The 16,137-nt window shown below is 39.6% G+C and overlaps 1 protein-coding gene across 2 annotated transcripts in view; it reads left to right on the top strand.

The window, feature by feature from the left end:
- The first annotated feature begins 5,406 nt into the window (after positions 1-5,406).
- The window catches only part of LOC106586145 (signal transducer and activator of transcription 4), a 29,510-nt gene continuing 18,779 nt past the window's right edge, over positions 5,407-16,137 (top strand). The window contains exons 1-3 of one of the 2 annotated variants that reach the window (XM_014173049.2): positions 5,407-5,745; positions 6,266-6,394; positions 6,967-7,102. In XM_014173049.2, the coding sequence (XP_014028524.1) occupies positions 6,267-6,394; positions 6,967-7,102 (264 nt within the window). In that variant the 5' untranslated portion in view covers positions 5,407-5,745; position 6,266. The remainder of the gene's footprint in view (positions 5,746-6,265; positions 6,395-6,966; positions 7,103-16,137) is intronic. The other variant, XM_014173047.2, reaches the window with a different exon arrangement.

Below are 16,137 nucleotides of genomic sequence, written 5' to 3'. Positions count from 1 at the left end.
CAAAACATATTTGTTTCATAGCGGAACAGGAAAATGTGTAATAACATGAAATAGATCATGAGTAATTATACATGTGCTTGCTGGTGTGCCCACCCTCAGACCTCAATTCACACTGGAGGGAGAGAACGTCACCATGAGCTGCTGTCACAATTTCAAAGAGATCCCATTGTGGTGTGGTACAGTTGGACAACCAGACGGCAAGAACTCATCATGGACTCACTTTACCCAACCAAACTTGGGGGAGATCCTTGGGCGGGACTTTGCTCAAAATGAATTGCAAATACTGCACAAGTGTTGAGACAGCAGATGCAGTTTTGCTTAAGATTAACCTGTTTGGGATAGGGGGCAGTATTTTCACGTCCGGATAAAAAACGTACCCGATTTAATCTGGTTACTACTCCTGCCCAGAAACTAGAATATGCATATAATTAGTAGATTTGGATAGAAAACACTCTAACGTTTGTAAACCTGTTTGAATGGTGTCTGTGAGTATAACAGAACCCATATGGCAGGCCAAAACCTGAGAAGATTCCATACAGGAAGTGCCCTGTCTGACAATTTGTTGTCCTTCGGTTGCATCTCTATCGAAAATACAGCATCTGTGCTGTAACGTGACATTTTCTAAGGCTTCCATTGGCTCTCAGAAGGCGCTAGAAAGTGGAATGGGGTGTCTGCTGTGTGTCAGCCTGGGGACAGTGACACTGGAGATGCGCGGTCACGAGACTACTCCATTTTTTTCTTTCAGCCTTTGAATGAATACAACGTCGCCCGGTTGGAATATTATTGCTATTTTATGAGAAAAATTGCATAAAAATTGATTTTAAACAGCGTTTGACATGCTTCGAAGTACGGTAATGGAATATTTTGATTTTTTTTGTCACGAAATGCGCTCGCGCGTCACCCTTCGGATAGTGACCTGAACGCACGAACAAAACGGAGCTATTTGAATATAACTATGGATTATTTGGAACCAAAACAGCATTTGTTGTTGAAGTCCTGGGAGTGCATTCTGACGAAGAACTGCAAAGGTAATCGAATTTTTCTAATAGTAATTCTGAGTTTAGGTACATATAGCCTACAGTACAAAATAAAAACTCTTATGTTTTAAAAATAATAATAATCGTATTCTGTTACCTAAGACACAATAAACACAATCAAGGGATTATTTGTCCAATAGCATATATGAAATTGATTTATTGGACTGTTAGAATGTTGATGTCCAAAAGATGCGTCATTGGCTCAAAGTAGGGTCCCTTGAGACCTGGGACTTTAGGTGTTAATTAACATGGCATAAGTCATGGCAAAATGTGTAGAATTTCTGGAAGTTTGCTTTAAAACTGCAACAAATGATCTCCACCTGTGCAAATGATTCTCTCCGCCCCATGGTAAAATGTATAGATTTGCAGAAAACTTGCTTGAAAACTGCAACATTTTCTATACGCCCCATGGCAAAATGTGTAGAATGGCAGGAAATTAACTTTAAAACATAAAATCATTGTCAATGGACAATTTAAACATCTCCACCTGTTATGAGAATTCTGTTCCCAATGTTCATAAACTGAACTTAAATTAAACTACTCAGTCTGCACCCCAGAGTTTGTAAGATTCTGGTTAAATGACACAGACGGAGGCCCAGCTTACAATAGTCAACAATGTTTATTCACGAGGGCTCTGAAATTCATACAATGTACACAGCCTTTTATACCTAACATTTGGTCATACCATATGCCATACCCCTTACAAATGCCCCTCCTCTTCTTTAACACTGTCAATGCTTATTTACAAGTCTTCTCCATCACATACATTGCTTATCATATCCTGCCCCATGTTACATAATCTACTGCAAGCCTAAAGGTTTCTCCCCTCCCTGGGTGGGGAGACCTTCCTGTTTATCAGTTTCACAGTAGTCACAAGTTGTCTGCTGTCTGTAAACAGTTTCCCTTTTCCTTGAATGTCTTACTTACATTGCTAAATCATTAAGCTTAAACTTTTACTACACACACACATTAGTACATTCATCTTATAATCACTCGGTTATACATTTTCAGGGTGAAATCATTTAGTCAAACCTTTAATCATATCATTTCCATTACACCACCTTACAAATTATTATAGTTACATTTGACTGTTTTTGGTACAGTAGGCTTGTTGTGTAAGGATCAATGATGGTAGAGACAAGAAGCAGGTACAGGGAGTGAACATTTAATGGCAATGGACATAGAACAGGACAGCTTCTGGACATGAACACATAACAACATTAATGCCGACACAGGGAACAAACGGGAGCAGACAGTTGTAGACGGGGCAATCAACAAAGGGAAGGAGTCCAGGTGAGTCCAATGAGCACTGCTGCGCGTAATGATGCTGACAGGTGTGCGTAATGAAGGGCAGCCTGGCGCCATCGAGCACCAGGGAGGGAGAGCAGGCGTGACAAGTTGTATATTTGGGAATATTTTGCTTATTGTGTTGACTCTCATCATTGACATGCATCTTTATTCCATTTATTTTCAATCACTTTGTTGCTATTTTACAAGTATATGGTGAATTTTCTAAACTCAGTACAAAACTCCAAACTGGTAACACAGCAAGTCTTATATCCAAAACCTTTTAATGTGCATTCATTTTGTTTGGAGATAAATTTCCATTTCGATCCCATGTGTAATCAAAGTGATCATTGCAGACAACTTTCACAATCGTTGATGTAAAAAATAAATGTCTTGTTCAGATATAATTAAAATGTACAGTACCAGTCAAAAGTTTGGACACTAACAGAGTAACTCATTCAAGGTTTTTTTTATTTTTTATTTTACTTTATTTTATACATTTTAGACTAATAGTGACTACATCACAACTATGAAATAACACATATGGAATCATGTAGTAACCAAAAAAGTGTTAAACAAATCAAAATAGATTTTAGATTTTTCAAAGTAGCCACCATTTGCCTTGATGACAGCTTTGCACACTCTTGGCATTCTCTCAACCAGCTTCATGAGGTAGTCACCTGGGATGCATATCAATTAACAGGTGTGCCTTGTTAAAAGTTAATTTGTGGAATTTCATTCCTTCTTAATGCATTTGAGCCAATCAGTTGTGTTGTGACAAGGTAGGGGTGGTATACAGAAGATAGCCCTATTTTGTAAAAGACCAAGTCCATATCATGGCAAGAACAGCTCAAATAAGCAAAGTGAAACAACGGTCCATCAGTACTTTAAGACATGATGGTCAGTCAATCCGGAAAATGTCAAGAACTTCTAAAGTTTCTTCAAGTGCAGTTGTAAAAACCATCTAGCGCAATGATGAAACTGGCTTTCATTAGGATCTAAACAGGGAAGGAACACCCAGAGTTACCTCTGCTGCAGAGGACAAGTTCATTAGAGTTACCAGCCTCATAAATTGCAGCCAAAATAAATGCTTCATGGAATTCAAGTAACAGACACATCTCAACATCAACAGATGAGACTGTGAATCAGGCATTCATGGTCAAATTGCTGCAAAGAAACCACCTCTAAAGGACACCAATAAGAAGAAGAGACTTGCTTGGGCCAAGAAACACGAGCAATGGACATTAGAACGGTGGAAATCTGTCCTTTGGTCTGATGAGACCAAATTTGAGATTTTTGGTTCTAACCGCCGTGTCTTTGTGAGACGCAGAGTAGGTGAACGGATGATCTCCGCATGTCTGGTTCCGACCGTGAAGCATGGAGGAGGAGGTGTGATGGTGTGGGGGTGCTTTGCTGGTGACATGGTCGGTGATTTATTTAGAATTCAAGGCACACTTAACCAGCATGGCTACCACAGCATTCTGCAGCAATACGCCATCCTATCTGGTTTGCATTTAGTGGAATTATCATTTGTTTTTCATCAGGACAATTACCCAACACACCTCCAGCCTGTGTAATGGCTATTTGACCAAGAAGGAGAGTGATGGAGTGCTGCATCAGATGACCTGGCCTCCACAATCACATGACCTTAACCCAATTGAGATGGTTTAGGATGAGTTGGACTGCATAGTGAAGGAAAAGCAGCCAACAAGTGCTCAGCATATGTGGGAACTCCTTCAAGACTGTTGGAAAAGCATTCCAGGTGAAGCTGGTTGAGAGAATGCCAAGAGTGTGCAAAGCTGTCTTCAAGGCAAAGGGTGGCTACTTTGAAGAATATAAAATATAATATATATTTTGATTTGTTTAACACTTTTTTGGTTTCTACATGATTCTATGTGTTATTTCATCGTTTTGATGTCTTAACTATTATTCTACAATATACAAAATAGTAAAAATAAAGAAAAACCCTTGAATGAGTAGGTGTGTCCAAACTTTTGAATGGTACTGTACATTTTACAGGCACAGTCTATTTTACAATAGTTATATTTGGTTTGTTTTTACTCCTGTCCTTCCTCTCACCTCAACCATCTCTTTCTTTCACAAAAGTTCTGAACCTATACGTTTTACATACACAGTATGTTTTACATTAGTAATCTTGTTGTTATTAGTTATTATTCCCAACCTTCAGCTCCATTCAACCCCTCCCATATGTCTCTTTACACCATCCATATTGGATTTCAATTTGCCATATATTTTCAAATGTGCTGTGATGTTTCACCAAAGTTCTGAACCTTTCTATTCTCATAATTTCTACAGATTGTAAATAAAAAATACAACATTTTCTTAAAAGTATTATTATATTAATAATCGATTGACTATGACTTTTCAGATCACCCCGTAGTGCTATCTGCAGAGTTGGATCCAGGTAAAGGTTGCAACTCTTCAGCCATTCCTGGACCTGTGACCAAAAACAAGCTACATATGGACAGTACCAAAACAAATAATCTATTGATTCTTTCTCTTCGCATCAAAATCTGCAGAGCTGGGAATGTTGTGTCCCCCATATATATAACACTCTATTGGTTGCAATAAATATGTAGTTGAAAAGTCGCTATTTATATAACACTCTATTGATTGCAATAAATAAGTAGTTGAAAAGTCGCTAATTATATAACACTCTATTGGTTGCAATAAATAAGTAGTTGAAAGTCGCTAATTATATAACACTCTATTGGTTGCAATAAATAAGTAGTTGAAAAGTCGCTATTTATATAACACTCTATTGGTTGCAATAAATAAGTAGTTGAAAGTCACTAATCATATAACACTCTATTGGTTGCAATAAATAAGTAGTTGAAAAGTCGCTAATTATATAACACTCTATTGGTTGCAATAAATAAGTAGTTGAAAAGTCGCTAATTATATAACACTCTATTGGTTGCAATAAATAAGTAGTTGAAAAGTCGCTAATTAGCTAAAATTGTCCGTGATAAGATTTGGACTCTCAACCTTTGGGTTGCTAGACATTTGTGTTATACAACCACCCATCCACCTGTCTTTTCGCAATCATATGAAATCGAACACATCATAAGAAACGGGTTTATATACAGAACAATACGAAATGTTCTGAGACCGGGTTGCGTGGGAAGGAGTGAAGAAAATCTGTAGGGCAGGCCTATTACGTGACGATCAACGTGAAAGTTACCATCACTGACGATCAACGTGAAAGTCTCTGGTTGGAGTTCACGAAGGCTTCAAGAGGAAACGACTGAAAAAACATTCTCATGACTGGTGTACGGTGGATATTTATGTGATAGAGCGCCGAGTCGAAAGACACAGATAGGCTTTCACAAACAATTATGTTTTGATAGTCAATGACTACAGTTTTTTTTTTAAATCCAGGTCCGCTACAGAAATAAAGGTAAGAAAAGCTAATGCTGCTGTAAAATGGGAATTACAAGAAGTCGGAAGTGATGGTAACACTGCTGATACTCGCTGTTTGTTTGTTACCTATGCATAGTACCTTTGCCCCCACCTACATGTACAGATTACCTCAACTAGCCTGTACCGGTGCCCACGTACCTGTATATAGCCTCGTTATTCTTATTGTGTTACTTTTTATTATTACTTTTTATTTTAGCCAACTTGGTAAATATTTTATTCTCCTTGAACTGTCTTGTAAGTAAGCATTTCACGGTAAAGTCTACACTTGTTGTATTCGGCGCATGTGGCAAATACAGTTTGATTTGATACGTAAATGAAACAATATGCAGCACCGTTTTATAATAGGTAGACTATTCAAAAAGAGCACAATCATAAACTATTACGTATCTGGACAAAAATAAGCGTAATTCTACAAGCACTGCTCCTTCAATGACCCTCTCTGAAGTGTAATTGATTTTGCGTTTTTAATATGCTTTTGTGTTTGCATTGTACCACAGAATGAGTCAATGGAAACAAATTCAACAGCTCGAGTTCAAATACCTGGAGCAGGTGGACTATCTTTATGATGACAACTTCCCTATGGGGATTCGGCAGGTGCTTTCCGACTGGATTGAAAGCCAGGACTGGTGAGTGTCTGTGAATGTGTGTTTGCACACATGTATGCATTTGGTTTGGAGTGTCAAAATACTACACTACAACACTGGAATACTGTGTCTTAATTTCAATAGGTGCATTAACTGGGATGTGTACAATATTTATTTTTTGATGGGTACTTTACAAATATTATCAGGTCCCACAGCTATGTCCCTGATCTCTGTTTCTAAAATGTCTGTTTTATACATAATGTTTATGTTCACCTGGGGAGACTGCAGCTGTAAATTATCTGTCAGCGAAATCTGGTGCAAAACATCACCTTTTTATAACCCCCCCCCCCCCCCTCAATTGCTTAAAAATCACTCATTAACCTGTCTCCTCCCCTTCATCTACACTGATTGAAGTTGATTTAATAAGTGACATTAATATGGGATTATATCTTTCATCTGGATTCACCTGGTCAGTCTATGTCATGGAAAGAGCAGGTGTTTTGTGATGTTTTGAATACTCAGTATATCTTCTACATTTTCTTATTAATCACATTTGGATTAAACACAGTGAAATTGGATACAAAGCTAAGAGAAAGTGTATGTGCCTTTTTCAGGGATATGGCCGCAAACCATGAGTCCATGGCGACAGTTCTCCTCAGCAATCTCCTGTCTCAGTTGGACAGGCAGTGTTCTCAGGAACAGAACTTCCTACAAAGACACAACCTGAAGAACATCAACAAGCAGTTACAGGTGCCGCAACAACCTCCCTTACAATACCATACACCCAGGGCAAAAATCGACACCAAAAAAATTATTGGTAGCACTGGTGCTTCCAACTTAAAATTAGGCGCATAACATTCAGGAGCATCAGAAAAGCGGATTTGTACATTGATTTAGATAAAGCCTTTATTGGGCCTATATGAATTCTAGCTACGTTTGAAGCACATGCTGTGCCCTAGAAACTAATAACCCTTCAAATACATTGTTTATTATAAAAAGCTCAAATGTTGATGCAAATACCTGCATGCTGAAATCCACTGCTCCGATTAGTTTACACTTAATTTTTTTTTTTTTACATAAGCCTATGCAACAAAAACCTATTAAAAACAATCCTGTAGCAATGAGGTTTGTGCAGTAGGCTATAAGCCCAATACATTATCACTGCACATTGGCTATGCTTGAAATGCCCTGCCAATGTTGTTGGCAAGGTAGTTTTTTTAATTCTTTCAAAACTTGAGGTATATGATCACACCGGTAATGGCTCCATTGTATTACTTGAGTGAGCATACATGTAAATAATTATAATTTTTTTCACTGGACTGATGGTGCCTGCATCTGATGGTCAGGTTCAGCGGATGGGGGGAGAGAGCAGCAGAGGGTCCGCCTCTCACCATCCCTCCACTGATAATAACAATGCAAGCCTTTTGATACACTCAACTACTCATTCATTGCAGCTGCAGTTCTGGTTGAAGTGCGAGTGGAAGAAGCACATTTTATGTCTTCAAAAAGTGTTGACAGTGCTGACTAAAAACATTAAAGATGAACTCACTCATAAAAACAGCAGCTATTTGCTGTATTAATTGACGGTCTCTAGTCATAGTTTTAGAAGTTTAGAAATCTCACAGTATACATTTTGCTGTGTGCTCGAGGACGCTGCAGACACTGTAATTTGAGCTAACTGATTGGCCAGCCGTATGCCTATAAGTGCAATTGATTGCTGTGTCCGGGACCGTGGTGTCTGGCACTCAGTGTCAGCGGTACAGCGAATCCTAATTGTACCAAGAATGATTCTGGGTGATATATATAATATACTTTTTTGTAGTCCCACTAGTACTCTCAAAATAAAACTCCAAGTCGCACAGCAAATGACTTAGGAGCATATGCGACCAAAATGGTCGTACTTTAGAGCCCTGCATACACCTAACCTAGTTAAAACCCGACTGAATGCTGCGCTGAATCAGTTTGCCAGCCTACCATACACCATGCATATCCAACATTGATAAGTCTCTCCTTGAAATTGATGCATTGAAGCATTGAGGTGATTTAGTACAACCTAGGGCTGTTGCGGTGACTGTATTACCGCCACACCCCGGCGGTTACGAGGCAGTCAAATTCAACGGTAATTAGGCTTCTCCAACCTCTGGTCATTAGTAGCCTACCAAACTTGCTAACTTCCTGGTACTCAGCGCTCTAGGTTCTCAACAGTCTGTTGTCCCTCTAATCACTCTGACGTCAATGCAAATGCGATGGGAAATCTAATCAAACACACATGAGTGCTCATATTGCTCAACTTTTCAATAGGCTATGCAATTGCGTGAGAAAACAGTGATTGCCTCTGCTAAAAAGAGGATCTGCTTTCTATAGGCTAGGCCTACTATATTTATTTTTCAACTGTCCTAGTATTAAGCACATTGCTTATATTTACCTGAGTATAGCCTACCTGGCTGGCATAAAAATAAACCACGGAGAAAAGCGTCCTCCATTCACTATTTAAGTGCATAGATGACGTATTGTTTTCTGCTGCCCCTGTTTTTCGATAAAGGTGCATGATAATGGTCCATTCTAAAACAAAATTCACAAATATATGATTTAGTATATGTAAAGACAAGATTAAATCAAGAATAGTCTGATGCGTGACTATCACTTGTGAATTATATATCACTTGTAAATGATGCCTAGCATAAGAAACAATGTAGCCTAGCCCATAGGCCTATATGTTTCAATAAGGTTTGTATCACAACTAAAGTGGCCAAATAACTTATTAAAATTAAGCACAGTTAGGCTCTACACCCCTTGTAAAGCGGATAACTGGCATACATAAGCAGCATGTGAGTTTCAAGTTTGGGGAAGATCATTTTCACCATAAAAATGCACATTTATAATAAAAGCATTACGTGCATAATTGCATTTGATAATGGTGTTTTCCGCTAATGGAATATTCACGCGTATAGCCTCCTACCATGTGCTTATAATGTGAAGAAATAGCCTAATAATTTATCAACATTTTATACAACGGGTGGGTCTAATCCTTAATGCTGATTGTTTAAAAGTGCATTCTAACTGGTGTCTATTCCACAAGTTACCACCGGCTAAATCTGACATTTAAATGCCTATTTACTCTGTTCCATCTGACTGCACAATCCACTGTCTCATCAGCCCAGTAAGGGAAGTTATAAAATTGATCTCCACTATAAAAAGCATCTCAACCTTATCTCACATTTCTTTTAGTTTAACAGTGGAGATTTGTATAAACCTTACTGTCTGTCTTTCCGACATTTGAAACATTTTTCAATATTCAAATTCGATCTCCAACTGTCCCATAGTAATGAATGTGTAGGGGACGAGAGAGAGGCAGGCAGCGTTTCTCAGCCAGTCGAAATCATGAATCCACTGGCATCATTTTTATACATACATACATACATACATACATACATACATACATACATACATACATACATACATGCATAAAGAAATGGCAATTAAAAAAAGGTGCAGCTAGTTTGCAGTCTTTCCAGCTTCAGTTTGAAGTTGTTAGCTGTGTTGTTGGCTAGCTCCTCTGAACAACAGTGTCTTAACGAGCGAGCACATTTTCAATGCCAGGCGAAATCGTGCCTCATTAGCTCATTGTTATGGATATATCCAAATAAATGTCACTAGAAAATAGCTGCAACAAATGCAGCTATGGTTATTCTGTCTGCACTGTTTGACATGACTATAAGTTAGCCATAGTTGGCTAGCTAGTAAGCAAGGGATAAGAACGTTGCCAGCCAGAATGGCAATGGAACACATAGAACGAACGAGTGGGTCGCGTCTCTAGCAAACCTAGATTTGTGTCGGGACTATATCTTGTGGAAGGATGAAATGGTATGAATAAATTAATCAAAATAACATTTTTAATCAAAATATGTTCATCATTATTTGAACATGTTGGTAGCCCATTGTATAAAAGCGATAATGCCCTTTATTTCTTGCAGAGAACAGAATAGGTCAACCTTTGTACTATGGGGGACAGTAGATTGACATAGGCTAGTACTTATGCTGTTTGTTAGGCCTACTCATCTTGTTGGCTGACGAAAAGTAAATGTGAACAGTTTTTCCAATATCTTCAATATGCATCTTGGAATTGGATAAGGACGCGAGCAGTTGCCTCCCCGACGTGTCTGTCTTCACTTGTAGCCTGCGAGAAAGACCCGATCACGTGATGGAGCACGCAGCACTGGAGGAGAAGGGCACAACAGCCACTGGCCACAAAAGGCTTTATTTTTTTAAAAAATTTAAGGGTGCATTACGGCCACACAAAGGGGATGCCGCTGTGAAATTCTAGGCATTACCAAGTGCTTGTCAAATTGTGAATGAGAGACTGATGTAGTGTGTACAACCTGCGCAAAAAAAACAAAGCAGAGCTCATGTCTTTCTAGCAACTTTTTTCAAATCATCATGCAGCCTTACAATGTTTTAAAAATCTTAACATATAGTCCAACATTTGTAGAACAATTAAAGTTACATTAACTCTAAATTAAGCATATAACAATACCTATTTCTTAACCATTCAACACAGAATAGCCACGTGTGCACACTCCCTCAAATCGTTTGGCGAAAACATCCTATTTTATTCAGCTTTGTTCAATTGTATTCTTCCTAATATAAAATAATGCCAGGAGATGCTAAATGTGTTTGTTAATTAACGGTCAATTACCGTGAGACTGACAGTTATTTGCTGGACAATCACCGGCTGACAATTTTGTGACCACCAGACCTAGTACAACCAACCCATAACTTCCTGCTAATGGTGGTTGCACTGTGTTGTCCACGGTTAATCAACTACTATTTGAAAAGGTCTGGTCACACATCCCCTAGATGGCAAAGGTCCGGATGGATGTTGTTGTTTATCAGCTTAGTAACAAACTCAACCTATGTGACCCAAACTGTTCAAACCGTTCCTACCCCTCTTGTTGGCGGAGAGAACATTTTGACGTTTTTAAAGCTCATTCCCTGCAATTCTACACATTTTGCCATGTCTTATGTCTGTTATGATATCTGAGTCAATGGGGGTCCTCTCGGGGTCGAAGCCCCTGGGCACGTAATCTGCCCATGATGACTACAATATTTAGATGCCCATCTAGCTAACATGGCCAGTAGTTGATAAACTGGACACTTCTGATAGACAGATATTTTTTTACCTAAGGTCTGTCAGTGAATGACAGAGGAAAACTGCCCATGCCCTACCAAATTTCTAAATTCATCCTTGTGCATTCTACTATAACAACTCTCAGTAGCATTAAGTTAAAGGGATACTTCAGGATTTTGGCAAGGAAGCCCTTTATCTATTTCCCCAGAGTCCGATGAACTCATGGATACCATTTTTATGTTTCTGTGTGCAGTTTGAAGGAAGTTGCTATCTAGCGTAATGGCTGTAAGTCTATGGTAACAGCTGTGCTAACGCTAGTAAGCACTGACTCGCAAAACTACCTCTAACTTACTTCATACTGGATGTAGAAACATACAAATGGTATCCATTACTCCATCTGACTCTGGGGAAGTACACTACCGAAAGTATGTGAACACCTGTTCGTCGAACACCTCATTGCAAAATCATGGGCATTAATATGGAGTTGCCCCCCCCCCTTGCTGCTATAATAGCCTCCACTCTTCTGGGAAGGCTTTCCAGTAGATGTTGGAACATTTGCCGCAGGGACTTGCTTCCATTCAGCCACGAGCATTAATGAGGTCGGGCACTGATGTTGGGCGATTAGGCCTGGCTCGCTGACTGCGTTCCAATTCATCCCAAAGGGGTTAAGGTCAGGGCTCTGTGCAAGCCAGTCAAGTTCTTCCACACCGATCTCTACAAAACCAGTTCGGTACGGACCTCGCTTTGTGCACGGGGGTATTGTCATGCTGAAACAAAAAGGACCTTCCCCAAACTGTTGCCACAAAGTGGAAGGCTCAGAATCGTCTAGAATGTCAGAGTTCCCTTCACTGGAAAGATTTTTACACGCTTCAGCACTCTGTGGTCCCATTCTGTGAGCTTGTGGCTTACAATTTCACAGCTGAACCCTTGCTGCTCCTAGACGTTTCCACTTCACAATAACAGCACTTACTGTTGACCGGGGCACCTCTAGCAGGGCAGAAATTTGACAAACTGACTTTTTGGAAAGGTGGCATGCGATGACGATCCACGTTGAAAGTAATTTGAGCTCTTCAGTAAGACCGTTCTACTGTCAATGTTTGTCCATGGAGATTGCATGGCGGTGTGCTTGAGTTTATACACCTGTCAGCAACGGGTATGGCTGAATCCACTAATTTGAAGGGGTGTCTACATACTTTTGTGTCTGTATAAGTATTAAAAGCCCGACTGAGTTCCAAAAAAACAAAATTCTGCTTCCGGATCCTCTGTTAGTGTGTGTTCAGTATGGATAGGGAAGTGAAAGATGTATTTTTTCTTTTTGTAGCTTTAGGGATTGGCTTACACGTGTATTGGTCTTCCTCATACTGAGCATTCTTTCACTGATAAGTGTTGTCCCAGTCATAATTTGACCTCTTACCCTATTGAGGCGAATCAAAGAAACATGTTCAGAGTCTTACTGAGGTCTCAGGACACTGACTGGTGGTAGTATATTTCTTAGATTCTCTAAGAATTGTACCTTTAAAACACTAACAGGAATAGAAAATGGCTGTTTGAGGTTGATGGGCATGGGGCCATATTTCTGTGTTACACTAACTGATGTAGGAAAGACATACCTCAGCAGAACCTTGTGGTTTCCACACTTCCATTTCATGTGTGTGCTGATCGTGTTATGCTTCTCAGAGGTAGTAGTAGCACGAACATTGAGAGGTTTGACTTGGAGGTGGTGCTTGGCGATGTGCGTTTTGTTGTTTAGGTGTAGTCTATGACGTACAGAGGACAGGCGGAAAATAGCTCTTTCCAGACAATAATTTGTGCTGAGTGTTCCTTGAAGGTATGTAAGCATTATTTGGGGTCTGTTCTTTTGAACTCAGTCAATTTAGGGAATTCTATGGAAATGCATTTTATGAATCGAAAAAACCCTTCTCCAATGTTTCATACCTGAATTGCATTTTGTTGTGATGGCATTGACCCACTGAATGAAGAATGCATTCAACCCACTATGCAAATCTATTAGTACTGGAAATCAAGATTGCAGTGCTTATGTTTCATCTAAAGCGACACTCTTAAAAAAAAAAAAGGTTACAAAATGTTTCAGCATAAGAGAACCATTGCCATTTTTTTTAATTTAATTTTTTTAGATTTGAGTCATTTAGCAGATGCTCTTATCCAGAGCGACATACGGGAGCAATTAGGGTTAAGTGCCAGATATTTCACTTAGACCGCTCGGGGATTCAAACCAGCAAAATCTTGGCTACTGGCCCAATGTTCTTACCCACTAGGCTACCTGCCGCACCAGCCAAGTTCCAGGTAAAACCCTTTTCCCCTTCTAGTTAGAACCCTCTCTGAAAACCAAAAGGATTCTTCAAAGGGTTCTCCTACAGGGACAGCCAAATAACCCTTTTTAGGTTGTAGATAGCCTTTCATACACTCTTAGAGCCGAACACTCGACACTATTTTTCTAAGGGGATTTCTCTTGATCAGCTAACAAAGTCAGAGGGATGATAGATGGGGGTTTTACTGTCTTTCTCTGAATACAGTAGGCTGAATTACACTGCTGCGCTGACGTTGTTTGTTTGTGCTGTAGTTGTCATTGTGATTATTTAAAGGGTATAGTGTGGGTTTTTCAAGACTGAATCACCCTCCTGAAAGAGAAATCAGGTTTCACATGTTCACATCAAAACTTTCCGTTTTGTCACAGAGGCCTTGAGAGAATCTGCGGCATTTTGCAAAACCAGATAAAATATGGAAAGATACGTGTGGTGTTTGAGATACGTTTTGCACAGAACTGGGTTCAGATCACAGAGACCGCTAAAGCTAACGAAAGGAACAAATTAAGGGGTACAGAGGGCAAGTCCATTCATGGTTTTGTTCGTTAGGATACACTGATAGCAAAACAAGCATTTCTTATTGATTTAAGTTCAGCTAATACCTCCCTGTTTCTCTCTTTCTTACATTCTGTGCCTAATGAACACGGCCCATGCAGGCCTGCTCTTTTTACAGTACATGTTTCCTTGTTCAAACTGTCATAGTAGATTTAGGTTTTTTGCTGATGGCAGACCTGATACTTCACACACACACACACCTGATGGCAGACTTTCTCTGTGTGGTGTGTCGGTTGTGGTGGAATTATTCTAATCAAAGACCATTTTACACTTCCTCAAAACAAACTTTATTAATTAATTACTGCAGTAAAGGAGCTTGTCAACGAGCCCAACCAGCAGGACCAAGCCACAGCATTTTATAGCAAAGTCCATCCTCTTGAATGTTCATGATTTCACAGATAAGAGAATATATACAAAGGTACATTGTGCTCTCATGCAACAGACATCAAGATTTACATGGCACCAAATATCTGTCTCTAGTTCATTTACTGCTTGCTTATACAGGAATACTAATGCAACAGACACTACTAGGTCCTTTCCTTTAAATAGACTGGAGGTTGGGTCTCCCTGGCACTGACAGACAGGCACACACACTAATCATGGAATGTTGTCTTTATCACCAAGCTGTCGTAGATCTGTCAACGTTAAATCTGAGGCTTCTCTCTCTTCACACGGATACATAAGAGTTCTAAGAACTTTTTTCTGTTGCCTCCAAAAATAATAAACAAAGAGTACTAGTACGAGATTACATTCTAATATAAGAGTAATGTGATTAACATGATGTTGTAATTCTACGACACGGAGGAGAGCAATGACAGTACAGTGGGTTCAGGTTACTCAAGGATGTACAGCGTCTTGGAAAAACCCCTTTCAAATTAAATACTTCCCTATTGGTTACTACACTGCGTGCACATTTATTAGGCAAGTGAGTATTCTGATCATTGTTTCTATTCACATTTTCGAACTCCAAACCATATAAACTTGAATGCTTATTGGATTTAATCATTTTCAGGTGATATGTATTTGTGTAATGAGGGAGGGTGTGGCGAAAGTGAATAACACCTTATATCAAGGTGTGCGTAATTATTAGGCAGCCTCATTATCTCAGGTAAAATGGGCCCAAAAATAAATTTAACTGACACTGAAAAGCCAAAAATGTAAAATGCCTTTCAGACGGATGCGACACTCTTTAAATAGCTAAACTATTGAGGTGTGACCACCGGACATTCAAACGTGTTGTTGCGAATAGTCAACTGGGGCGCAAAAAACGCATGGGGAAGAAAAGGAGCAAATTAAGTGCAAAAGACTTGAGAAGAATTAAACGTCAAACCCATTATCCTCCAGTGCCACCGTATTCCAGAACTGCAACCCACCTGGCGTGTTCAAAAGTACAAGGTGTCAAGTGCTCAGAGACATGGCCAAGGTCAAGAAGACTGAAACAAGACCACAAGTTGAAGCGTCAAGATTGGGCAAAGAAATACCTGAAGACAGATTTTTCAAAGGTTTTATGGACAGATGAAATGAAAGTGACTCTTGATGGACCAAATGGATGGGCCCGTGGCTGGATCAGTAATGGACACAGGGAACCACTTTGAGTCAGGTGCCAGCAAGGTGAAGGAGGGGTACTGGTATGGGCTGCTATCATTGAGGATGAGGTAGTTGGACCTTTTCAGGTTGACGATGGACTGAAACTCAACTCCCAAACCTACTGCCAGTTTCTGGAAGATTCTTTCGTCAAACAGTGGTACAGGAAGAAGTCCTCAGCATTCTAGAAGGCC

This window comes from Salmo salar, chromosome ssa25 (assembly GCF_905237065.1).
Source record: "Salmo salar chromosome ssa25, Ssal_v3.1, whole genome shotgun sequence".
Taxonomy (NCBI): Eukaryota; Metazoa; Chordata; class Actinopteri; order Salmoniformes; family Salmonidae; genus Salmo; species Salmo salar.
Note: the sequence above shows the minus strand (reverse complement) of the source record. Positions and strands in the feature narration are given on the sequence as shown.